At 44.8% G+C, this 23893-nt stretch overlaps 8 protein-coding genes across 16 annotated transcripts in view; 5 read left to right on the top strand and 3 right to left on the bottom strand.

The window, feature by feature from the left end:
* The window catches only part of LOC6619561 (flotillin-2), a 123228-nt gene extending 112480 nt beyond the window's left edge, over positions 1–10748 (bottom strand). For 3 of the 5 annotated variants that reach the window (XM_032726182.1, XM_032726184.1, XM_032726185.1), the window contains exons 1-2: positions 10669–10748; positions 9006–9150 (exon numbers count right to left, since the gene is read on the bottom strand). In XM_032726182.1, coding sequence (XP_032582073.1) covers positions 9006–9054 — 49 coding nt within the window. In that variant the 5' untranslated portion in view covers positions 9055–9150; positions 10669–10748. Of the gene's footprint in view, positions 1–9005; positions 9151–10558; positions 10630–10668 lie in introns of those variants that run through there. The other 2 variants (XM_032726183.1, XM_002043740.2) reach the window with 2 other exon arrangements.
* On the top strand, positions 884–3469 carry LOC6619563 (glucose dehydrogenase [FAD, quinone]). Its single transcript, XM_002043742.2, has 2 exons — positions 884–1574; positions 1633–3469. The coding sequence occupies exons 1-2, from the start codon at positions 1439–1441 to the stop codon at positions 3345–3347; spliced, it is 1851 nt and encodes a 616-aa protein (XP_002043778.1). The 5' UTR covers positions 884–1438; the 3' UTR covers positions 3348–3469.
* LOC6619562 (glucose dehydrogenase [FAD, quinone]) lies at positions 5269–7444 on the top strand. The gene is made up of 2 exons (XM_002043741.2): positions 5269–5443; positions 5499–7444. Exons 1-2 carry the CDS (start codon positions 5293–5295, stop codon positions 7226–7228), a joined length of 1881 nt encoding a protein of 626 aa, XP_002043777.1. The 5' UTR covers positions 5269–5292; the 3' UTR covers positions 7229–7444.
* A 219-nt stretch (positions 10749–10967) lies between the features above and the next one.
* Positions 10968–11755, top strand: LOC6619560 (BLOC-1-related complex subunit 8 homolog). The gene is made up of 2 exons (XM_002043739.2): positions 10968–11266; positions 11323–11755. Exons 1-2 carry the CDS (start codon positions 11049–11051, stop codon positions 11654–11656), a joined length of 552 nt encoding a protein of 183 aa, XP_002043775.1. The 5' UTR covers positions 10968–11048; the 3' UTR covers positions 11657–11755.
* A 151-nt stretch (positions 11756–11906) lies between these two features.
* Positions 11907–12634, top strand: LOC6619559 (glutaredoxin-related protein 5, mitochondrial). Its single transcript, XM_002043738.2, has 2 exons — positions 11907–12290; positions 12351–12634. The coding sequence occupies exons 1-2, from the start codon at positions 12005–12007 to the stop codon at positions 12539–12541; spliced, it is 477 nt and encodes a 158-aa protein (XP_002043774.1). The 5' UTR covers positions 11907–12004; the 3' UTR covers positions 12542–12634.
* A 95-nt stretch (positions 12635–12729) lies between these two features.
* Positions 12730–13359, bottom strand: LOC6619558. Of its 2 annotated transcripts, XM_032725946.1 has the most exons (2): positions 13251–13359; positions 12730–13190 (listed from the first exon to the last, which is right to left on the bottom strand). In XM_032725946.1, exons 1-2 carry the CDS (start codon positions 13252–13254, stop codon positions 12748–12750), a joined length of 447 nt encoding a protein of 148 aa, XP_032581837.1. In that variant the 5' UTR covers positions 13255–13359; the 3' UTR covers positions 12730–12747. The 2 variants fall into 2 exon arrangements, with proteins under 2 accessions (XP_032581837.1, XP_002043773.1); XM_002043737.2 differs by having other exon boundaries at positions 12730–13254.
* A 374-nt stretch (positions 13360–13733) lies between these two features.
* LOC6619557 (myotubularin-related protein 10-B) lies at positions 13734–17336 on the bottom strand. Its single transcript, XM_002043736.2, has 2 exons — positions 16994–17336; positions 13734–16818 (listed from the first exon to the last, which is right to left on the bottom strand). Exon 2 carries the CDS (start codon positions 16730–16732, stop codon positions 14207–14209), a length of 2526 nt encoding a protein of 841 aa, XP_002043772.1. The 5' UTR covers positions 16733–16818; positions 16994–17336; the 3' UTR covers positions 13734–14206.
* Positions 17337–18097: 761 nt separating this feature from the next.
* LOC6619556 (SH3 domain-binding protein 5) lies at positions 18098–23248 on the top strand. 4 transcript variants are annotated; one of them, XR_004362484.1, is made up of 6 exons: positions 18098–18381; positions 18447–18509; positions 18597–19015; positions 19586–19660; positions 19745–21410; positions 22100–22183. XR_004362484.1 is itself a non-coding variant. In XM_032725325.1 (6 exons), exons 1-6 carry the CDS (start codon positions 18340–18342, stop codon positions 22335–22337), a joined length of 2046 nt encoding a protein of 681 aa, XP_032581216.1. In that variant the 5' UTR covers positions 18101–18339; the 3' UTR covers positions 22338–23248. The 4 variants fall into 4 exon arrangements, 3 of the variants coding, with proteins under 3 accessions (XP_032581216.1, XP_002043771.2, XP_032581217.1); XM_032725325.1 differs by having other exon boundaries at positions 18101–18381; positions 19745–20953; positions 22100–23248; XM_002043735.2 differs by lacking the exon at positions 19586–19660 and having other exon boundaries at positions 18101–18381; positions 19745–20953; positions 22100–23248.
* Positions 23249–23893: the final 645 nt, after the last annotated feature.

Below are 23893 nucleotides of genomic sequence, written 5' to 3'. Positions count from 1 at the left end.
TAAATAATTTGTTGCACAAATTTTATTTCATTCACGTTTGACTGAATACACCGATGTTAACTAAATCTGCAGTTTTTCAAATTTCGTCACCTTACGTACTCAACCTTATGATGAAATGGGAAGCTATGGGCTATCCTATTTCGCAGTGAAAACTCATAAAAACATTTCCCATTCTTTTCGAAAAAAAGTCACTATGGCTACGCCAGACTTTTCATTAACACAAATTGAAATATTCATGAATCGAGGGGGCGGTTTGAGCCGCTCAAAAAAAAAAAAAAGACGGACACAATAGAGACAAATTTTGAATGCAATTGCCATGACCAAAACATGGCCCTTCCTCCGAATTTCAGATCCATGTCCTCTGTGAAATCCCAGTCCTGTTTACATTTCTGTTTCATGTTCCCCTTTCGGATGCTGGGATTTTGTAAAGGCATCCAATGACTTTTATTGTGGGATTGGCGGAACTGCATCCATATGCTGGGGTTGATCCCAACTGCACTGAGCCACCCCTTTTATACATTTTTTATTTTGGCCAGACCCAAAGTCGTTTAATCGGCTTTGGTTTTGTTTTGTTTTGGTTTTTTCTTGATTATAATACTCTATGGGGTGGCTTATAATATATTAACCCTCGAGTGCCCGAGCCGCTGGTGCTTCAATCCTCAAAGATTTAACTGACAGTCCGGCGCATAAAAAATAAAAATATAAGCACAACCAGAACACGATGCCCATCTAAATGCCATTGAACCGAGCTCAGATGCAGAAGAAACACAGAGAGAAAAGTAAGGTATAAAAAAAGTAAGATATTAAAAATATTGTAAAAATACATTAATTTTAAGAAAAACTAATTACAAATTGCTGAAGAAATTTACCATTTACCATTGGTGTCAGAATCGATACTTAAATGATCTAATTTTTTGTTCTGTGCATTAGAAAAGAGACAGAGGAACAGCAAATAAAAGAGAGGCAAGACCGTAGAGATGAGCAAGCAGAAAGCGCAAATTAGCAAGTGGCAATAAAAATTCTGAGACAATCTCAGCCTGTTTTGGCCCTACAAACCTGGCCACCAAGTCAACCAACTCATCTCAGCAGTGGAGAAAAAAAAGAAGACGTAGTGATGCGGAGAAAGGCGGCGCGAAAGAGAGGGGGGATAGAGATCAGTGAGGGAGAACCAAACCGGCAAGATAATCCACAGTGGAGCAAGTTCCATTTGAAATAAAATAATACGTTTTAGTAATGTCCACTAACTAACTTTCCACGCCTATAAATAAAACGGCAATAATAATAAAATATAAAATAAACCACATATCTAGATAATTTTGAAACTTTCACAACAACTCGTTCCACAGTGCGTTGGCAGAGGTGATGCCAAACAGACGTAGAGCTCCAATATCACGGAAAGCTCGGTAGCCACAGTGTTCAGTTACCGGCCATCGCAACCATGGAGAAGCTGCTGCTGACCCAGCTTCTGTTTCTGCTCCTGATCCCACTGATCCACTCCCAAAGGAGCTCACAACTGGACGAACTGCGGCGACTGGGATTGGGCAATGTCGTCAATGTGCCATTCTTCAGCGATGGTGAGGTTTTAATAACCATTAATCGATTTAACACATATATTTTAAAATCTCCTTGCAGTTCCCCAAAGAAACTATGACTTCATAATAGTCGGAGGCGGAGCTGCTGGCTGTACATTGGCCGCTCGTCTGTCGGAGAATCCCAACTGGAGTGTGTTCCTCATCGAAGCCGGAGGAGTGGAAAACATAGTGCATCAGGTGCCACTACTGGCGGCCCATCTCCAGTCGACTGCCTCCAATTGGGGCTACAACTCGACGCCCCAACGCCATGCCTGTCGTGGAATGCCCGATAACAGGTGTGCCCTGCCGAGGGGCAAAGTTCTGGGTGGCACCAGCTCCATCAACTACATGATCTACAATCGAGGCAATCGTAGGGACTTTGATGCCTGGGCAGCAGCAGGAAGCCCCGGCTGGAGTTACGACGGGGTGTTGCCCTACTTTCTGAGAAGTGAGCATGCGCAGCTTCAGGGATTGGAGCAATCGCCGTATCACAATCACAGTGGACCCTTGAGTGTGGAGGATGTGCGGCACCGGACGCGACTTGCACACGCCTACATTAGAGCTGCCCAGGAGGCGGGTCATCCGAGAACGGACTACAATGGTGAATCCCAGCTGGGCGTTTCCTATGTGCAGGCCACCACGCTGAAGGGCAGAAGGCATAGTGCCTTTCGTGCCTATATAGAACCCATTAGATCCAGGCGTCGTAATCTGCACATCCTAACACTGGCTAGAGTCACCCGAGTCCTGATAGATGCAGCCACCAAGTCCGCCTATGGAGTGGAATTGACCCATCAGGGCAGAACCTTCAAGGTGAAAGCCCGTAAGGAGGTCATTCTATCGGCGGGTGCCTTCAACTCTCCACAGTTGCTGATGCTGTCGGGAATTGGGCCAGAAGATAACCTTAAGGCCATTGGAATACCCCTGATCAAGGCACTGCCAGTGGGTAAGAGAATGTTTGATCACATGTGCCACTTTGGACCCACTTTTGTGACCAACACCACGGGCCAAACACTATTTGCCGCTCAATTAGGAGCACCGGTGGCCAAGGAATTTCTACTGGGCCGGGCAGACACCTTTCTGTCCAGTATCGGTGGCGTAGAGACGCTCACCTTCATCAAGGTGCCTTCGGGCAAGAGTCCGGCTACCCAACCCGATGTGGAACTCATCCAAGTGGCCGGCAGCCTGGCCAGCGACGATGGCACTGCCCTGGCCAAAGGAGCCAACTTCAAGCCCGAGATCTACGAGAAAATGTACAAGGATCTGACGCTGAGGCAGCAGGATCACTTCAGCTTCCTCATCATGCACTTCAAGCCCGCCTCTGTGGGTCGCCTCTGGCTGCACAACCGCAACCCACTCGAGTGGCCACGCATCGATCCCAAGTACTTCTCGGCCTCGGCGGATGTGGAGAACTTGCTGGAGGGAATTAAGGAGGCACTCAGAATCTCCAAGATGCCGGCCATGCAGGCCATTGGAACCAGATTGCTGGACAAGCCGGTGCCAGGTTGTGAGAACTACGAGTTTGCTTCGGATGATTATTGGCGTTGCTCCATACGCACGCTATCCTACACACTGCACCACCAGGTGGCCACCTGTCGCATGGGCGCCGAAAGTGATCCCACCACTGTGGTCAATCATCAGCTAAAGGTGCATGGAGTGAGGAAACTTCGGGTGGTGGACACCGGTATCATACCGTTTCCACCCACCGCCCATACAAATGCAGCTGCATTCATGATTGGGGAAAAGGCGGCTGATATGATACGATCCGAATGGAGTTGATTAACTCCAGATGAAGATCATCAGCTTCCAAAACATCAGCGATTTATGTAAAGGGGTTAATAAAATGCGAGAGGAAAGTTTGAAAGAAAGCAAACGGGTAAAATCGTCACACGTTAAAAGCATTCGACAATTCTTTAATAATTTAAATGATTGGGTTCCATACATCATTTTAATCACACATTCATTATTTTCAACATTTTGAAAATCTTTAATTAAAATTAATAAAATTACTGCAACTTTTTTTTATAATAAATGCCAATGAAAATCATTACAATTGACGTTTAACTCAATTGCCACCCGAATTCGTTGAGTGTAGCGCCAAACGGTGTCTTCAGAACGGTTTGGGTCAATCCAATTGGGACCACGTCATGACCTAGCTTAATAAGTTCCCACCGATCCGTTCCAGTCTCGAACTGATCCGAATCCGAATCGGGCCAACCGAGGCATCCCAAAACGGGTTTACTCCACTCCAAGTTCAATGCCTCGGCAGTCTGGCCGAAAAAAAATACTAATAGAGCGCCGGGATTGGGTATGCCTCATCGATGATGTATGTACATACATATATACGATATTGTTGTTATTTTACATATTAACTTGAAGTGCATTTAGGGGCCCAACGCTGGGAGAACACGCACCAAAGTTAATTGAACCCGCAAATGGCAGACGACACTTAAAAAGTGAGAATCTTGTCATTCTCCATTCACATTTGGCCAAACCAGGAAATGTGGCTACCATTTTCTTGATACCCTATAGTTTTTAATTTTTTTTTTAATTTTCATGAAAATCCTTGCAAAGCATGCAGCAACATATTTTAGTGGAGAAAGTTCAATGAATTTAATTCGAAAGAACAGTATATGGTTTTTAAATCATACTGTTAAACACCTTTTGGATATTCCCTTTAAAAACCTTCAATACCTGACATTTTAGGATTATAAATTTACGAAAAAATCACTGTAATTTTTTACCGTGTACATTTTAACTCAACTATGTTTTTATGCTTTCAGCTAAACTCTGAGAATTTCACTATTTATTTTTGTTTACTGCTAATTGGTGCTAATTTTATTTAGGTTTGATTTAATTTCTTCAACCGGTTCTGGTCAACTTCGCTTTATTTTTATATGTTTACAATTTCTGTTCGCCTTGCCAATTGGTTTATGTTGTTTTTGTCTGGTGTTTGTTTTTGGATTCGGTTAGTTTAATGCTCAATTGGATTCTTTGTTTGGATTTTATTTCTTAGTTTATTTGGTCTTCAGGCTTCATTGGCTGGCAAAGTTTTTTTTACGATTTTCCGTGTCGGTTTATTTTTTAAGCTCTTCTTAAGGTGATCTATATGCATGTTTCTTCCTGGAGTTCACTGGAGTTTGTAGTTCATTTGTTAAAATTCTTTCTTGGTGATTTATTGGTTATTTCCAAATATTATGGATGGATCAAGGTTCAAATAAAAATAAAATGTCATTTCTAAAACAATTTGAGAATAATTAATAATAATAATAATAATCAAACTGTTTGGAAAGTTTGGAATTTGCTAGATGCAAATTAAAAGTCATAACTTTCAATTACAATGTTACAATTGTTTAAATATTCTAATAATAAACACTAGCTAAATTGCCACGCCCAGTGCTCATCAAGGAAAGGGCAAAATCTATTCATTTCAAGCTTTGTTCCAAATCATATACATCCACCACCGAATCCCCAACTACCCTCGCTAAATTACAGGGTATGCAGCTTATATGGCACACGGGGTGGGTGGGGCCGCGTTTGGCGTCGGTGGCGCTGGATTAACAGCCACTGAGAGAGCCACAACAACAAAGGCAACCCACCGACATGTATGGAACGCGATTATGGCACCTGAGTCACTCGCTGCCAGTGCAATCCAGTCCAGGAGCCATGGCTTAAAAGCAACTCCCTTCAGGCGATAGCAGCTCATTTGCCCACCATTAGCCAAATGCAGTCCACACAGATCTCACAGCTCATCCTGCTGCTGCAGTTGCTCATCTTCGCGGCCGTTTCTCGTGGGGATGCCAACCGACTGCTGTTGGATCAGCTCAATCAGGTGGGATTGGTCAATCTCATAGAGCAGGCTACGCGACCGAATGGTAACTAGAGTCTTTAGTTTGGTTAGAATCAACGTTCCAATACTTTCCCTTGCAGTACCCAGAGATCTTTCGAACTATGACTTTATTGTGATTGGAGCTGGAGCAGCTGGTAGCTCATTGGCCGCCCGCCTCTCGGAGAACCCCCAGGTGTCGGTGGCCCTCATCGAAGCTGGTGGAGTGGAGAACATAGCGCATCTGACGCCAGTGGTGGCTGGTTATCTGCAGCAGACATCCTCGAACTGGGGCTACAAGTCGGTGCCGCAGAAGCTATCCTGCCACGGAATGAACAATAACGAGTGTGCCCTGCCGAGGGGCAAGATACTGGGTGGCACTAGCTCCATCAACTACATGATCTACAATCGGGGCAATCGTAGGGACTTTGATGCCTGGGCGGCAGCAGGAAATCCCGGCTGGAGTTACGACGAGGTGTTACCCTACTTTCTGCGAAGTGAGAATGCCCAGCTTCAGGGATTGGAGCAATCGCCGTATCACAATCATAGTGGTCCCTTAAGTGTGGAATATGTGCGTTTTCGATCGCAGTTGGTGGATGCCTTTGTGAAGGCATCCGTGGAATCGGGTCTGCCGCACACGGACTACAATGGCGAGTCCCAGCTTGGAGTCTCCTATGTCCAGGCCACGACGCTGAATGGACGCAGGCACTCTGCCTACTCGGCGTACATAAAACCAGTGCGGGATCTGCGCTCCAACCTGCAGATATTCACCTTTTCGCGAGTGACCCGCATTCTGATCGACGAGGCTACGAAATCCGCGTACGGAGTGGAGTTTCACTACAAAAACAAGGCGTATACCTTCAAGGCCAGAAAGGAGGTTATTCTATCGGCAGGCACCTTCAACTCTCCGCAGCTACTTATGCTGTCGGGGATTGGGCCAGAAGATAACCTGCGGGGCATTGGGATACCCCTGATCAAGGCACTGCCAGTGGGTAAGAGAATGTTCGATCACATGTGCCACTTTGGACCCACTTTTGTGACCAACACCACGGGCCAAACGACCTTCACATCGAGGGTCACTCCAGCTGAGTTGATATCATTCCTACTGGCCGGAAATCCAGCCACGCGCATGAGTTCCATTGGCGGCGTCGAGGCTTTGGCGTTCCTTAAGACCCAGCGATCGGATCTGCCAAATGATTGGCCAGATATCGAGTTGATTATGGTCACCGGCAGTTTGGCTAGTGACGAAGGCACTGGCCTGAAACTGGGTGCGAATTTCAAGGACGAAATATACGACAGGATGTACAGGGAACTGGCGCAAGCACAACAGGATCACTTTACCCTGCTGATCATGCAGTTCCATCCAAAGTCAGTGGGTCGCCTCTGGCTGAAGGATCGCAATCCATTGGGCTGGCCCAAACTCGATCCCAAGTACTTTGTGGCCGAGGAGGACGTGGAATACCTGTTGGACGGCATCAAAGCCAGTCTAAGGATCATAGAAATGCCCGCCATGCAGAGGATTGGCGCTAGATTGCTAAAGCGAACTGTTCCAGGATGCGAGGGTCACCAATTCGCCTCGGATGATTATTGGCGTTGCTCCATACGCACGCTATCCTACACACTGCACCACCAGGTGGCCACCTGTCGCATGGGACCCGAAAGTGATCCCACCACCGTGGTCAATCATCAGCTAAAGGTGCATGGAGTGAGGAAACTTCGGGTGGTGGACACCAGTATCATTCCGTTTCCACCCACCGCCCACACAAATGCAGCTGCATTCATGATTGGGGAAAAAGCGGCTGATATGATACGAACCGACTGGGAGTTGATATAGGCAGGAATTAGCCATACCAAATATGTAGGAAGACTTAGCAGAAACGCCATGGAGAATACATTATCGACTTCTAACTCTTTTTTTATGTTAATATCTCAAAAATACACATGCGTGCCCAAAAACCATTAAATTTAATATGCGTGTCCACGTCCATTATGCTTTACGAGTAGTAAGCTTCCAGTGGGAAAGGAAATGCCCATTAAAGGATTATCGATACCCGGTTAAATGTATTAATTCATTATGGCGTTGGCAAAAAGGCAGCAAAAGTGCAGAGTAAACTCGTCTATTGGTCGGCATTTATTGTTTGACTTGGCAAGTTAATTAAATAAAATTACCTTAACGAGTCGTGCGAGTTGCAATTGGGTTTCTTGTTTTGGGGTTGCCAACTCGATGGGCAGCGGGTTGGAGGTGGTCGTGGGGTCGGGGTGCCCCTGGGGGTTGGACAGAGTGCATTAACCCATGCCCGCACAACCGCACGGGGGTTGAAAAAGTTTGGCTAGGCTCAGAAAAATGGCAACATATACATAGAAAGAACATAGAAGACAAAACACGCCAGAGGGTGGTTTCCCATTTCGCTCGGGATGCTGGGAGTGGTGCGATGGGTACTGGGTGGTTGCATACAAGTGGTTATCACTGTCCTCGGCTTGTTGTTCCCGTTGTTGTGTGTGCAAAATTCAATATGCATCGGGGAGTTTTCTGTGCCGCCGAAGGGAGCGACTTCCGGCCCCAGGGCTGCACAATAGATACGCAAGGTTGCACCGGAAAAAACAATCTAGCAAATGTGATCGCTATCGGTGAGAACCATTAACCATTATCCCTTCTGCATTATCGAAATAAAGGAACTATGCTATCCATAATCTATAATCTTATTTTGCCTTTGTTTTAGGTATATAATTTAAAATCTTTTAATTAAGACACCAAACAACACAATTGCATGGTTTTAGTTTAAATTCAGTTTGGTTATCAAAACGATAAGGAAGCATTTCCAATGGCTTAAAGTCATCAGGTTGATAAGAAACGACATACTACTATATGATTAATATGACACTTCACAGACTTATATTTTCGCTTTTTTTTTATTGTGTGTACAAACAACGCAATTAAGAGTGCCCATGTGATATATTTTTAATGTATGAATAAAATTTAAAGTGCATTTACATGATAAGTAATAAAGCGAAATTCAGGGTAATATAAATTAAAGTACAAAATATATAACACCAACATGTCTGAACTTTATTAGACAGATAAGACAACTTTTTGCGAAAAAGAAAATGTCAAAAGTGACCTAAATAATAATAAATTTTAGATATATCAATTACTAATTCGCTTTTTATTATTTTGTAAATTATATGGCTTGCAGATTGAGATTTTTGATTATTTTTGATTATTTTAATTTACAGTAAAACCTCTCTATTTTGAACACGAATATACAGTGAGCTGTAGCTTTAAGTGCCTGAGCATAAGTGCACAATTTTACTTTCAGTGCTGTCATTATGCCGAACGAAACGAAACGCCATCGCAGATCAAAGCGAAGTCGAACGTCACTCGCAAGCGGGCAAATGCAAATATGGATGAAACCCTGGTCTGAATTCGCAATGTCCTGTCAACATGCGGTTTCCTAATTGCAGCATTTCAAAATCAGTCAACAGGCGTTTGAGCCAACAGAAGAAAGGGTTGGCGAGAAAGGGTTAAGCCCTTGCAAGCTGGCAGTGAGTGGGTGGGTGGTTGGTTGGTTGTGTGTTTGGTTTGTTGGTTGGTGTAAAGGGTTCCGACTCACCTGAAACAATTAACGCCTCATTGGGACCCGTCGTGTGTATGTTGCCCATCGTTGAGTCGTTCCTCGTCGCCGACTTGTTGGTCTCTTTATTTATGTTTTATTTGTTTGGTGTTACTCCTTTTGCCGAAAGCTCCGCTAAAAAGTTCTGCCGCAAAAACGAAACAAGAGCGCACACACGAATGTATAATTAGCACACCGAAAAAAACCATAGCAAAATAATGCTAGCAATTTTATGTAATTTATAACGATTTTTAGTAGTTATTAATTAGTTATTAGTAAAAGCTTTTAAGGTTTGGTATAATATAAGAAATTGCTATTTTAATCTTGTGAAAATATATATATATTTTTCAAATATTATTTTTAAAATCGAAAAAATATATTTGTATATTCCTAGATGCTGTAACCTTTGATATTTGACATATAACAACTTCAGCCGATTTTATAGGCATATTTTTAATATTTTCTCGCTGTGTGTAAATAAATTAAAAAAAAAATAGAAGCTTTCAATGGGCCGCCCGAAAGTATGCTACTTATTATATTTCCAGATTAGCATCAAGGCACGCGCGGTTTTCTTGTTTTTATTTACATTTGTTCTCGATTTTTGTTGTATTTGTATTGCTATTCGCTTTTTTTTTGTTTTGTTTTTGTTGTATATCGTTTTTATTAAAAGCTTTTTTTTATCTGTCTCTAGGGAGCAGCAACAACAATTAGCAACGAGCGGCAACTTGTTCTGCATATAATACCTGATATATACAAGACGTATATATATATACATTCTATAGTGTATCTGAACGATTGAATCGGAATGTGGGGCCTGAATTATGGACACTTGAGGAGTTTGGCGGGCGGGGGGATTGTAGAGCGGCCACTTGAAAATTGTAAACTGTGCTGGTGATTTTTATTAGTTTTATGGCGCTGCTGGGGGACTTTTGTACGCCGCTATTTATCAAAGTTCTAATAAAACAGAAATAAGTTGCGAATAATATGTAGATCAAGGGGATGCGGCATGACGTAAGCAACCATGTGTGTGTGTGCGTGAGGGGGAAGAGAGAGAAGGAGAGAGCGAGAGTACGTTAGAAGGAGAGCGAGAGATGGGGCGCGTCTTATCAATGAGCTCATCATTCTTGCACTGAGAAAAATCAGAACAAATTCCCAGCAACCCCAACAACAAAAACACTGTCTGTATAAATACCAACAACAAAAATAAACCGCACACACAGCCATGCACACGCATACACACTAGAAAATTAACCCTTAGTGTGTGCGTGCATTCTGATTGGGGTGGCTGATTGGAGTTTCTAAATAAACAAAGTTTGTTATTGCCGCTTTGTTGTTGCTGTACCAATGTTTATTAGCAGTTTTCTATTGTTTTTAGCTAGAACTCATGACTAGACCGCGTTTAGCAAAAACCGGCTTTGCCTTGCACCTGATTATTCGTAAATCATCAAAATTCGAGCCGGGAAAAAAGTTTATCAGCATCCCACAATTTGATTTTCGTTTTTGCAGTTGTTGCTCTGCAACTGCAACTTCCAACTAGTTGTTCATTCACTCACTGGCACAGTAAAAAAATTTCAAAAAATATATCGACTTTAATTGATCGCATCGGTGCAATAAATTAATTCTTGATTTTCAATTAAAACGAATCAATTGACGAAATTTTTACCGTTCTTTAGAACCGAGTCCCTTTGCGCTGGAGATGGAAAAACGCCGATTGTTTGCTTGCATCGATGCTGGTCGCTTCAAAATGTAAGATTATCGATTGATAGCGATGTGTCAAACCACTGGACGATATTTTAACTCTTCATAGATTTAATTCCAATATATTTCAACAAACTAAAATTAAAACAAATATTGTATTGAGTTTTTAATTAATGTTTTTATTCACATAAAAATTTAACCAATAGTATTGTGCACCCCTAGTCATTTCCAGTCGATATATATCGCATAGAATTAGCCAATCTGGTTATCGATAACATGTCCAATTGGAGTCTTGATGTAAACAAACCAGAAATAAAAAACGAAAACTAGAGAGTGAATTTAACAATGTCGCGCGGCAACGATTTGGTATTCAAAGCGAAGAAAACATCACAGAAGATATCGGAGAACATACACATATTCGCCAACGATCCATCGCTGGCGTTTTTCCGTGTGCAGGAGCACGTTCGCAAGGTTACCCCAGCGATTTTCGAGAAACGCGACGAAGTCTTTCAGCTGCAAAATAATCTCCAGGGACATTGCTACGATATGGAATACGGCATACAGTAGGCTCAACTACCATATCAAATAATTATACATAATTGAATCTATTTAACCGCAGAGCGCTGCGAACGATTGAAAAATCTGAGAGCATATTCGAGAACATCCAGGAAATGATCAAGGCTTCAATATTCCTCAAGCAGCAGCTGAAGTACGAGGAGAGCAGGAAGAAAGTGAAGAAGGACAGCACCAAATCTTCGGTCTACAAGCGATTCTCCGCCCATCTGGCACTGGATCTCCCGGATTTACCCGACTTCGGTGGCGTTATGCGGGAAACCAGCCAGCGAATGGAGAATATGATAGGTCCTGGCACGGCAACAGGACGCACTGAGGTCCAAGCCGCGACATCCAGTAATCCTGGAGAGCTCCAGAGATCCTATACGACACTCCACTAGTTAGACTTAGTAGGTTTTAGCATTGTACTCATAGTTATGTATGCATTACTATTCTAGAATACATTTATTTCAATTGTAAGACATGTATTTTTATCATAACTGACTCCTTTTGCTTTATAGTTTCAATTTTTGCTATAATTTGCATAGTTTCGTCAAATAAAAAAAAGTATTTAAATATGGAAATTCTTGAAATGTTTGTAATCGAAAATCGTTCGATAGTCGATAGGCCGTTCAGTCTCCACTCGAGCGAGCTATCGATACCTTTTTAGCTGACACTTGAACAGCACTTGTTTTATTAGATAATATTGCTAATATTATTATTTCCTCGAACAAGTCGCTGACGTCAAGATGAACCGAATTTGCCAGAGCCTCCGCCATCCGAGATATCGAATTCTCGCCACCACAGCACCGGAATCCCTCGCCCGCTTTCTTGCGGCGGATGCGGCCACCGGCACGGCAGTGGACAAGGCGACAATGGACAAGCTGGTGCGCACCAACAAGGTGGTCGTCTTCATGAAGGGCAACCCACAGGCGCCACGCTGCGGCTTCAGCAATGCGGTGGTCCAGATCATGCGGATGCACGGCGTCCAGTACGATGCCCACGACGTGCTGCAAAACGAGTCCCTGCGACAGGGTAAGTTCGCTCCACATATGCATTTGCGTGCCACCCCTTAACCAGATTGATTGCGTGCAGGAGTCAAGGACTACACCGACTGGCCGACCATACCGCAGGTGTTCATCGATGGCGAATTCGTCGGCGGCTGCGACATCCTGCTGCAGATGCACCAGAGCGGCGATCTCATTGAGGAGCTCAAGAAGGTGGGCATCGTTTCGGAGCTGCTGAAAGCGGAGGAGGCCAAGCAGCAGGACGACAAGGCCAAGTGATGATCCAAAAGAGCACCCAAAGATCAAATCCCCTTCCTAAATCTGTTAGCCACGCAACGTTTTTATTATTAAATGTTTAACTCATAGCGACAATGGTGTGCGTTCCATGTTATTTCAATGGAAACCAATGGCATATAATCGCGGGAGCTCATTTTTTGATTGTAAAAGTGCCATTATAATGTAAGCAAGCATTTTATAGGAAGGATTCAGTTGCGCGTTCTGCGCCTCTCGTCGATTTGCTGCAGAATGCCCAGGATTCGACTGCGTGCCTGCAGAGCATCGCCCACCTGCAAGAGGGAGAAGCACTGTTGTCGATGCTGCGGATTAGTCATATTTACCAGGATCTCCATCAGGTTGTCGGCTATGGAGTGGCGCATCGTTTCCTCCGACGGCATGGGTGGAATCACGCGACTTGGACGAGGTGGAGTCGATTGGCCGGGGTTTTTAGTTGGCAACTGGTTTCTGACGTACTGATTTTCATGCTTGTGGTTCTTTGCTCGCTTCTCCAGATCCTTTGGTACCTGATCTTCCATCTCAATATCTTGGTTTGCCAGATCCTCAACTGTAACTTCCATTATTTCATGCTTTAAGTCCAGATATTTATCATTGCTTGTGGACAGCTTCTTTTTTTGGAATTCATTATTTCGATCTGTAATTATAAGGATTTTCGTTGGGTAATCCTTCATGTCCTTGAATGTATTTGTATTACCCATTTCGCCGAGTGTTAAATCTAGATTCTCGTGCCAATAATCAATTATAATAATAGCATATTTATAAATCCATTATAATTTCTATATGCTATAGTTTATAACTGAACATCCAAGCTTATTAATTGGACTCACAAAAAATCGGGAATTAAACAGTTACTTATCGAAGCTTGTAACTATGTTAACCCTTATGTGGCTCCGTTATTTTTTAGTTTTAAAATCTTAAATTTTGTATTGAGTTACATTAAGAACCCAAAATTATTAAGATTATTAAGATGTTTCAAAAGCAAAAGTATTATCAATTATTTTATCTTTTCAACTATCCGACTATCCACGTCATTTTAAAAACATAAGCTTACATATTAATACTTTTTTTTCTCCGACTCACCCATATCAATCTTATATTAATATTTCTTAATTCGTTTAATACCCCCTGCTATCAAAATGATTTCCTTTTAAAGTTGCCGCAATCAGAACTCATTTTGTTGATTTTACACTTTTGATTTATTTAAATATACATATCGATCGATATTCTTTCATATTTTTAGTTACATACAATATAATACATATGGATTTAATTGGTGTTTTCGTACGTTTTCCTTTTAGCGGACTTGTGTTTTGATTTCGTTCTTCATCAATTGCTTGTCGTTACGTTTGTTACTCGTATTATTTAGTCAATGTTACGTTTAATTTTATAATGCAGCGATGCAATGCAGTTTGGTGGTAGTAAAACGAAATAAAAAAAACTTATACAATAACTTGCTTATTAGTTAACAATAATCAAAGGTGTTAAAAGCGATATGCCATGTATATGTGAGGGAATTTCCTCTCTGTGTGTGTGTTTTTCTTTTTTTCTCAAATCTATTCTGTTTTTTGTGTAATACTTCGAAAGTTCAGCGTTTTGAATAAACAAGTGGAACGAGTGTGTGTGTGGTGGTGTGTCCGGTTTGTGTGTGGATCAGACAATGGACGACTTGTCCAGGAAGGATGAGGTCTCCATCAGCAGCTCACTGCTGCTGCTCAGGATGTCGTACAGCTGGAGCGGCGCATCCCCTGCGATGGGATTCCCGAATGGAAAGAACGACGACAGCGTCGATAGCTGCAGTTTGCCGGTGACCGATGTGAGTCCGCTGGTGGGCGTGGCGGCCTTCGCCGTCGGCTTCCTGCGCCGCTCCACACCGTCCACGAACTCGGCCTCGTCCTCCTTGTCGGGCTTCTCGTCCTTGAGCTGATTGGGACGCGATTCGCCGGCGAACTCGTAAAACGCATCGGGCAGATCGTCAAAGTTCTGATAATCCAGGCAGCGCTGTACCTTCGCTATATTGCTCAGCAGCAGGCGATGGAAGAGATCCACCTGCGGCTGGCCGCCGCCGCGTATGTCCAGAATGGGCAGCCAGCGGTAGTAGCACTGATCCCACACCTGCAGATCGAAGATGCGATGGGCCGGCTGCAGGTAACGATCCTGCGGCACTGACGAAGCGGTCGCGAAGAGCTGCGGATTGATGGTGTTGCGCGAGGGTGTGACACCACTGGCGCCGCCATGCGCTCCCTTATGCCCCACCGCCAGGGATCGGCGATGCGCCACGGCAGCCGCCTGGGCGCCAAGATCGCCCCTTTGGCGCTGGTACAGCGGGTTGCTGAAGAACATCTTGTCCTTGTCCGAGAACTGCTCGCCCCAATCCCAAACGGGACGCAGGACCAGCTGCGAGTCGGTCACCGCCTTCATTCGCTGGGCCTGCGTGTCGAACTGGAAGGTATCAAAGATGGGCACGAAGCACGCATCCCACAGCGTGGTCAGGTACGTCTGCGTGAACTCGAACTCGTCGGGGAACTGCTGCAGCAGCTGCCACACGCAGTCGAGGAAGAGCAGGAACACTGGGCTCTGTTCGCTGTCGAATAGCTCGGCATTGCCTGGCTGGGCAGAATAGACGTGACCCAGGCGGCGCTGAAACGGATGCTCCAGGGCCACCCACTCCTTCTGCACGAGCGACTGGAAGCCATCGACGGAACGGAAATGCGGATCGAGCAATAGCTGCGCCAGACTGCTAATCACACAGCAGAGATCACGGCCATTCGACTCCTGGAGGACACAGGTTACGCCGCTGCGCAGCGTGGCAGCCGCTTCACTAGCATAGCGTAGGCACAACGACACATAGAACAGCCAGTTGGTCTTTTCGAGTAGTCCCAGGTACTTGTCATCCTGCAGCATAAACTTCTCCGGCGTTTCCGGCGTGCACAGGCGCCTCAGCTTCTGGTAGGCGCGCAGCACATCCTGAATGCTCGGCAGTCGATCCGTCAGCTGCAGCAGCTTCAGCTGTCGCCCCGCATCGCACTTGCGCACCAGCTCCAGCATCACATTCTCCGATTTGGTGTCCTGCTGCGCAGCCGGCTGCAGTTCAGCTAACCTGACCAGGGCCGCGCTGCTCCCATAGCTGTACACCCAGAAGGCAGCTCGTGAATCGCAGAAGGCGCGCGACAGATCGAGGAATCGATCCACGCTACAGCTCTTCGGTATGACGAAATGCGGCGGCACTGTGTACTTGCCCGCCTGGAGGGGATTCTGCAGCAGCTGGACACTGGCACAGCTCACCACCTGCCACTCGGTGGCGCCGCAGCGTATCAGCTCCCTGGCCCAGTCGTTCTTCGTCGCATACATACTAGTGCCGGATGCGCCCAGCGTCGAATAGTAGGGCTCTCGGTGCGCATAGGCGAAGCTCAGGTCATGGCGCATTGGATAGGCGAAACGCACCAGGGCCGAGGCAATCAATTTGCCCTGATCACTGGCACCGAACATCTTCGAGTCCTGCTGCTGGAAGGCGAACTTCAGCAGGCGAAAGTTCTTGCAGACGATGTGCAGGGCGGCGATGCGACCGCTGATGTTCTGCTGCTTGAAGGGCTCCAGTTTCTTGCGCCTGCTCATGCCCGCATGGCTGGCCATGCCGCGCGCCGCCTGCAGCGCACTGGCCGCCCGTCCCAGCTCGGAAATGGTATAGATATGATCGATGTTATTCAGCGTGATCTCGTTCCGGCCCAAATAGATGTTCTCCTGATACAGATCGATCAGTGGCGCTGTGATCGCCTGATTGCGCTTCTCATGCAGCGGCACAAAGGCCAGCTTGAAATTGGTGACACTCAACAGTCCGAAGGTGGCCTCTTTGTGATGACGATCCGCTGGCGTACCGGACGCTGACGATGTGGCGCTGAGCGTGGAGCCACTGCCTCCGCTGCTGTCCATCGGATCGATCGGGGAGTACATGTAGGCTGGCGCCGAGGCCACTATCTGCTCGCCCTGCAGCAGGCGCGGCTTGGCCAGATGGACGTCCCTCAAAACGCTGGGAAGGCACCATTCGTTCGTGTCCGCTGTGGCGCGCATATCTCCGGGTAGCGGTGCCACATAGCTGGTGAAGGTGTTGCGCTTGTGGTGGTCAGCATTTCCGGCGGATCCCGCTCCCCCGTGGCCGCTGCCAACGCCGCCCGTGGCCATTATTTCGTCGGTACGTCGTTGGAATATTCAATTATTCACCACTTCCTGTCTGGGGGGCGCTAGCTTTACCGTTATTCCGCTGCTGTCTGTGTGCCATGCAAGCAACGAAAGAAAGCGAATTTGGAGCAAATGAATATGACGAATAATGGAACCAGATGAGGTGACAAGTGGAGCAGCAAAACTCGAATTATCGAATCTTTTCCATTCGCGTTATTTGCGGAGGGGGGTGTGATAAGTTTTTATCAGTGGAACACAACTTACCGTTCGGATTACTACCTGTGTGTGCGTGTGTGTGCGAGCGATCGACGTTTTGTTGTTGCCGCTGCCGCTGCTGCTGCTGCTGCTGCGGCTGTTGTCTCTAGATTTTGGATTTTGGTATTTTGGATTTCGAACTTCAAATGCGTTTCGAGCGGGGTCACTCGCTGTTGGGGTCATCCAAGTGCACCATCTGGCGCCTGCACACACGCACCGTCGGTCGCAATGTGCATTTATTTACTTATTTTTATTCGCGCACTTGGTCGCCACAATTCATACGACACACTGACACACACACGCACACACATGCACGCACATGACACTGGGTGCAATCGGTGCAGTGTGACCAGGCGCCGCCAATTCCAGTGTTTCGTGAGCGCGTCAAGCAAACGGCGATGACTAAGCGTTGCTCGTGAAACGATGAATGTGAAAAGTGTGGCAGTTCATTATAATTTTAATATGCTTTGCATTCAAATTCGCTAGATGAGAACGGTGGAAAATGGAACTTTAAAACGTTTTTTATTTATTTATTTTTTTGTTATTTGGAGGGGGATTCCAAAAAATTAAAATTAAATACCGATTTAGGTTAATAGGACTGAAAAAGGTATATAAAATATGCAATTGGAAAATCGGCTACCCACTCTTTGGGAAATATCTACACTCGCAGAGCGTGTACCAATATGCCCACTAGACCACCTTAAAGGACATTTCTTAAAGGACATTTCAGGAAAATTTCAAATAAAAATTATTCACAGTTTTTGAGATAATGGCATAACAGTGGGATCCGCCCATACATAAAAGTGCATACATAAAAGTTAAGACGGTTTTCAAGAAATGGTTTCTATAACTATTTTATTTGAAGTATTCCGAGTTCCAATCGCAAGTGGCTAAAATAATTTGCTTGTTTTCATTTAATGGCGTATGTTTGCTTTCATTAAATATATAATTTATTAAAAGATTTAATATATTCGTAATAAGCAAATGCGTCAGCTTATTTATTTATCGATATTCTCATAGGAATCCAAGGTAACGAACGATAGTTTCTACGCGCTTTGCAACGGTAAAAAGCAGCTGACCAGAGCTTTTTCCGCTGGTCAAACGCAAAAGCTCCGGAGCGTGTTGTCATAATTGTGTCTGCAAAAGCTCGCTTGATTTCATTCCACGATTGATTCGATTTGCTTTGTTTTTGCTATTCGCGATGTGCCGTGGATAATGACTCGCATTCCCAGATGCAATTGACCCACTGAACGAGCCCGCTGCCCCGCTGCCCAGCTGCACTGCATCCATTACAGCAACTCCACGGTGAAATCCAGGCAAGACCCGAGAATCGCCCCCCAAATCAGCCAGGCACCATGTCAACGGAGAGCAACACGCCCGTGGATCCGAGGGTCCAGGTAGGTACCACCTACATACATACACATAAATATGCCAAACAACCTAATCCTCGGGAGCCGCTTAGGTGGAGCTGGAGAAGCTGAACTCCGCCACGGACAACATCAACCGATACGAAGTGGAGCTCGATGTGAGTGGGCGAGTATTGATTTTTCTCCAGTTACCCCAGTTACTTACCATAATTGCTTGCGATTCCTGTTCCAAACCAAACAAAAAGGAGGCCAAGTGCGAGTTCAAGCGTTTGCTGGCCGAAAGTGTGGTGAGGATCAAGGCGGCCGCCCACAAGCTGGGCAACTCCATTGATGCCGCCAAGCCATACTACGAATCTCGCATCTACGCCGCCCAGCTGGCCAAGGAAACCCAATTGGCCGCCGCCAGCCACGAGAAGGCCAAGTCCATTCATGCCGCCGCCAAGGAGATGGTCTACCTGGCCGAGCAGGGGCTGGGCGAGAAGTCGACGCTGGACACCGCCTGCCAGGAGATGCTCAGCCACGCCGCCAGCAAGGTCAATCAGTCCCAGCTGGAGGTCACCGACACCCGCAACGCCCTCAAGATGTGCCAGCTGAAGCTCGAGGTGGCCAACAACCGGGTCGGCAAGCTCCAGGGTCAACTAAAGCAAGCGCTCCGGGCATCCAGGTAAAGTTCATGGGTTTCCTTCAAGGAAAACTGCTTAAGAACCAAGAAGAACCAGGTCACAGAAACCTCTTCCCACCGAAAGTCGAATGCTGGTGACCCAGAAACTCCATTCTATTTTGAATCAATATGTTTCAAACAATCTAGAAATACTACTTGCAAAATATCCATCAGAAAGTTACAGAAATCGATTTAAATTTTCAGAGTTCATCTCATTTATTTTGCATCAAGAAACTTCAGAGAATTTGCAATATTTTAAATCATATAATATTGTGAAAAATGTCAGTAAGAGTTAGATCAAATATTAGATTTATTTTCATCTAAATGCTGATATTTTTTACCAGACTGAAGTGGACATAGTTTTTAAAACTCATATTGCTGAACTTAAAACACAATTAAGATTTTTTAATTTCGGTTCATTGCCGAACTTACGCTTTTCTTATTAAACCTTTTTTTTTTTTGGTTCACTTTTAAGTTTTATATTTGTTTATTAAATTCTAATTTGTTGTATGCCTTTTCGTTTTGTTTTTTCGGCGGACTGCCTTGTCTTCCGCACTTTTATCTTTCTTTTAGATTGCAGCTCAAGCGCAATTTACTTTTGTTGAGATATTTTAGCATTATGCACGCTTTGTATTGTACCCTCTGTTCGTGAGTATCGCCGACTTGATTTGGCCACATGTAGCAGGCACCACGACTAACCTAATCCGCTGGAATCCCTCCCCGATACCATAGGCCGTACTACGAGACCCGGGCGAACTACAATGGACTGCTGAAGGCCCAAAAGACGCGCGTCAACGAGCTGGAGGCGAAGGTCAGTGCGGCGAAGCTAACGTACAACGAGGCGCTGAAGAATCTGGAGCAGATTTCGGAGGACATTCACCGTCAGCGCCAGCAGCGCAATAACCTGCTCAACTACGAGGCCATGCTGCGTCAGGTGGACACCGTGGACACGTTGACGGCGGGTCTGGAGAGGAGTTCATGCGGAACTGACGCCGATCGACAGGATCTCGAGGCAAAGGCAGCCGCCGAGGAGCAGGAGCACGTGGAGGATGAGGAGGAGGAGTACCTGCGCATGCCCGAGCGTCTGGGCCACCACGAGTGCCCCCACCTGCTGGCCGATTTCGAGGCGGTGCTGACCTTCCCGCAGAAACTGGCCGGCGGCATGCACAAGTCGGCCAGCACAGGTGCTGCGGCGGATGGGGAAGCCGGATTGGGACCGCTGGGCCTGCACGCTCCCTACGAGGTGAAGTCGGGCAGCGGATCTCTGGCCTCGGGATCCGCTTCCGTATCAACTTCGGCTGGCGGTGCTCCGGCGGACAACGACATTGAGCAGTGGACGGAGATCCGGCTATCGCATTCGGATAGCACCAGTTCCAGCTACTCCAATCAGTCGCTGCTCGAGCAGCAGGGCCTGGATTCCACGGGCGGCATGTCCGGCGGCCTGGGCCTCGGCCTCGCCAGGAATCATCTCGATGCGGATGCCCAGTCCCAGCACTCGACCTCGTCGTCCGATGAGCCCAAGCGAAAGGTCACCTGCACGACGATATTCCAGGACGATAGCAGTGCATCCAGCGGCGGTGGCCAGCAGATGAGCCGAAAGCAGAGCCTCAGCCAGTGGCTGTCCCGCTCGAATAGCTTCAAGGGCAGCGGTCGGCGCCAGAGCCTGGATCTGCTAATCGATGCCGGCGACAAGGTGAAGGATGTGTTTAGCTACGGCTTCCAGAAGGTGGGACGCAGCCTGGAGCGCCGCAACAGCGAATCGGAGATGTCCGGCGATTGTGCAGCCGAAGGAGATGCACTGCTCGGCGGCACAACGGACTCACTGGCGCTGAGCGGTGGCGGAGCAACCGGCGGAACCGGCGGTGGATCCGGTGCAGCAGGTGGAGGAGGATCCGGTTCAGGATCTGGCGGCGGTGCCGGTGATTTTTTCCTCTTCAGCAGGTCAGTAGACGGTAATGGGGCAAAGGGTGGCGGTCGTAGTCTGCTCAACTCGTTGCACAGCCGCCTCGCCAAGCTCATTTGAACTCAGAACTCAGAAATCGGATTTCGATTCCGAAACCGAATTTGAATTTGAAAAAAAAAAATTATATATATATATACATATGTATACCCGAACCGAAACAGCGATGATCAGCGCAATTTTTGCACCCATCTAATCCAACCAACTACAAAAATGAAACAACCAACTGCAAAATTTACCAATAGAACTCAAATTACTAATTACTAATATGAACGAATTGGCTGCTTTGATTTGGTCTCTGCTTTTGCTACTTTCAATCTCACAAATATATCTTTCAAAAAAAACTAATTGCAACAACTACAACATCAACTACAACAACAGCAACAACAAGAACAACAACAACAGTACGAACGCACACTCGCTTTAACCTCAAATTCTGTATGTACTGCTCAAAACGCAAAAACCAAAATCGAGAAATATCTGTTGTGTTTTTTTTCTAAACGTTACCTTTTCCCACTCATTAACCGCTTTGTATCGCTATTGCCTTCTCCCTCTAAGCCGAGTCATCTTCATATCGCTATCCCTGTCTAATTGAATGAACCTACGTTGAATACCCTGTACTCTAGTTTTCAAAATTACCACTTTTGAGTTAAGTTGAGTTTGATATCTATATTAGGGGATCTGCCCATGAACTTAAATCTTATTATTTCAATGTACTTGAAAACTCTTTAATAAGAGTTTTAATTCTTCGGTCTTTTGAAATCAGTTTTCCAAGTCTGTATATTATATTATACTATAATGGATCATAAGTATATAAAGATGTGATAACACAAAGATATAGAAGCTCTATGATCCTAGGAAAAGTGTAGTATTTGCCAACTTATATTATTTTCTTCATTGTTTTAAGTGACCTTTAAAATTAACTTGTATAACTTAGAGTACCGGTTATCTGTAAGTCGGAAACACCGACTTTTTTTTTTAGTGTTGTAATTGCTTACCTGTCCTATTATCACCCACTGTATATCATATGTTTACCCACTTATCTCTCTATCGAGTCTCAGTTCTGTGTTTTTCGTTCAGATTTCACTATGCAAAGCTATTACATACAAAACTAACTAACTTTGCAGATCTTCAGAGCCAAAAGAGTTACTGTCCGATGAGCAGGTTGAGAATTTACTATTAAATCACTTGGTGGATGAGAATGGTGCCATTATAGTGGAGGAACTCAAATCGCCCACAACAACCACAAGCATGTACCACACACACCAACATCAACAGCAACAACAACAGCAGAATCAGCAGCAGAAGCAACAACAAAAGCAACACCATCAGGCACTAAACGTGGTTGGAGCCTTGCTGTTTTGAGCCGACAGCGAAATACCCTACACTTAGAAAAAATATCAACACCAAAACGCCCTCACCTTCACTCACACACATCAATGCGGTGATGGGAAAAGTCACTTTTAAACGAATAATTGCAATATAGTTCATAGATGATGATCGGAAGTGCCACAAGAGGTATTTAAAGTTTCGAAAATTGCACTATTTTTGAGCATGTGTTCGTAACTGATTTTCAAAAGTACCTTCAATTTAGAAAACTCTTGTTCGGCCGCGGTCACAACTCCCATCACTGCAGGCATACAATTATGAATTATGGCAAAATTTTACTCTATGAGTATTGGGGCATCCTTACGATCCAAAATCCAATTAGTCAAAAGCGTAGCGTTACATATCATTCAATACAAAGACATCAATCCCGACGGATCGAAGCGGATGAGATGGATGGGCCAGCAGGAATCTTTTAAATCCACACCAACGCACTCAGGCACGTGTGGCAAACTATGTTCTAATCCTAAATAAAATATGTGCAATAATTTAGTTTATGTAGTGGCAAATACATAAATAAGAAAGTTACATTTTATGCTGTTTACAAAAAGCAAATAACTAAATGCTAGTCAACAAAACGAAATCAGTTTAATAGTTTTAGTGTGTACGAGCTAAACATTCGGCAAAATGATTTACAAGAAACCCATAAAAATACATAAGAGTGTACAAATAATGGTAAATGTGGTGTGCACTGAAAGAAAACGGAGAGTGTGTTGACAATTCGCGTTAAATGCCGCATCAGCAATATTACTTTATGGAGACATTTGAAATACAAGCGGCTTGAAAATTGTCCCCGAATTCTTCGGTTTTCTTCTGTATGCGCCACTGAGTGTTAAATAATTGCATATATAAATACCTGCATAAAATTATATGAAGTGTATTATACAAAACTGAATGTTTCATTTCGAAAACTGGGCAGTTGGTGAATAAAATGGGGTTATCATTTTAAATTGGTAACTATAAAGCATTAGTTTCATTCTCTATTATAAAACGTAGTGTGTTATACTATTAAAAAATCTAACAACGGTTTTTAACGGTTTTCTATTTTAGAAATTTAATTTGGTCACCAAATTTAGTATTTAGTATTTTTAGTATTTCCTATCTAATAAAAAAACCTATTCTCATAACTTTCACTTAAATCCCAATTAAAATTGTTGATTAATTGGTGTATATCTTAACTATATGTTAAATATTTTATCCAAAATCAATAAGTAATCTGTTATAACACAGTACCTAAAAAACCAGCTGATTGCTGATAATATGTAAGACATAGCGATAGATTTTTGAAAGCTCATGCAATCAAATCTTATTCGCCGTTCCAGTTGTATATAAGTGAAGATATACGCATTAAGATCAGCAATTTTGAAACCACAACGTACGATCTCCCTCTAACAACTTAAAATTTGTATATATTGTGGATAACGCTGATAATAGGATTTAAAATCACACCAGCTGATTGTCCGTACGATATATCGATTGGCTATCGCAAGCACTGGCGCCCCATCTCTACGATAGTGCTTTCGCTGCACGCCGAC

This window comes from Drosophila sechellia, chromosome X (assembly GCF_004382195.2).
Source record: "Drosophila sechellia strain sech25 chromosome X, ASM438219v1, whole genome shotgun sequence".
NCBI lineage: Eukaryota > Metazoa > Arthropoda > Insecta > Diptera > Drosophilidae > Drosophila > Drosophila sechellia.
Note: the sequence above shows the minus strand (reverse complement) of the source record. Positions and strands in the feature narration are given on the sequence as shown.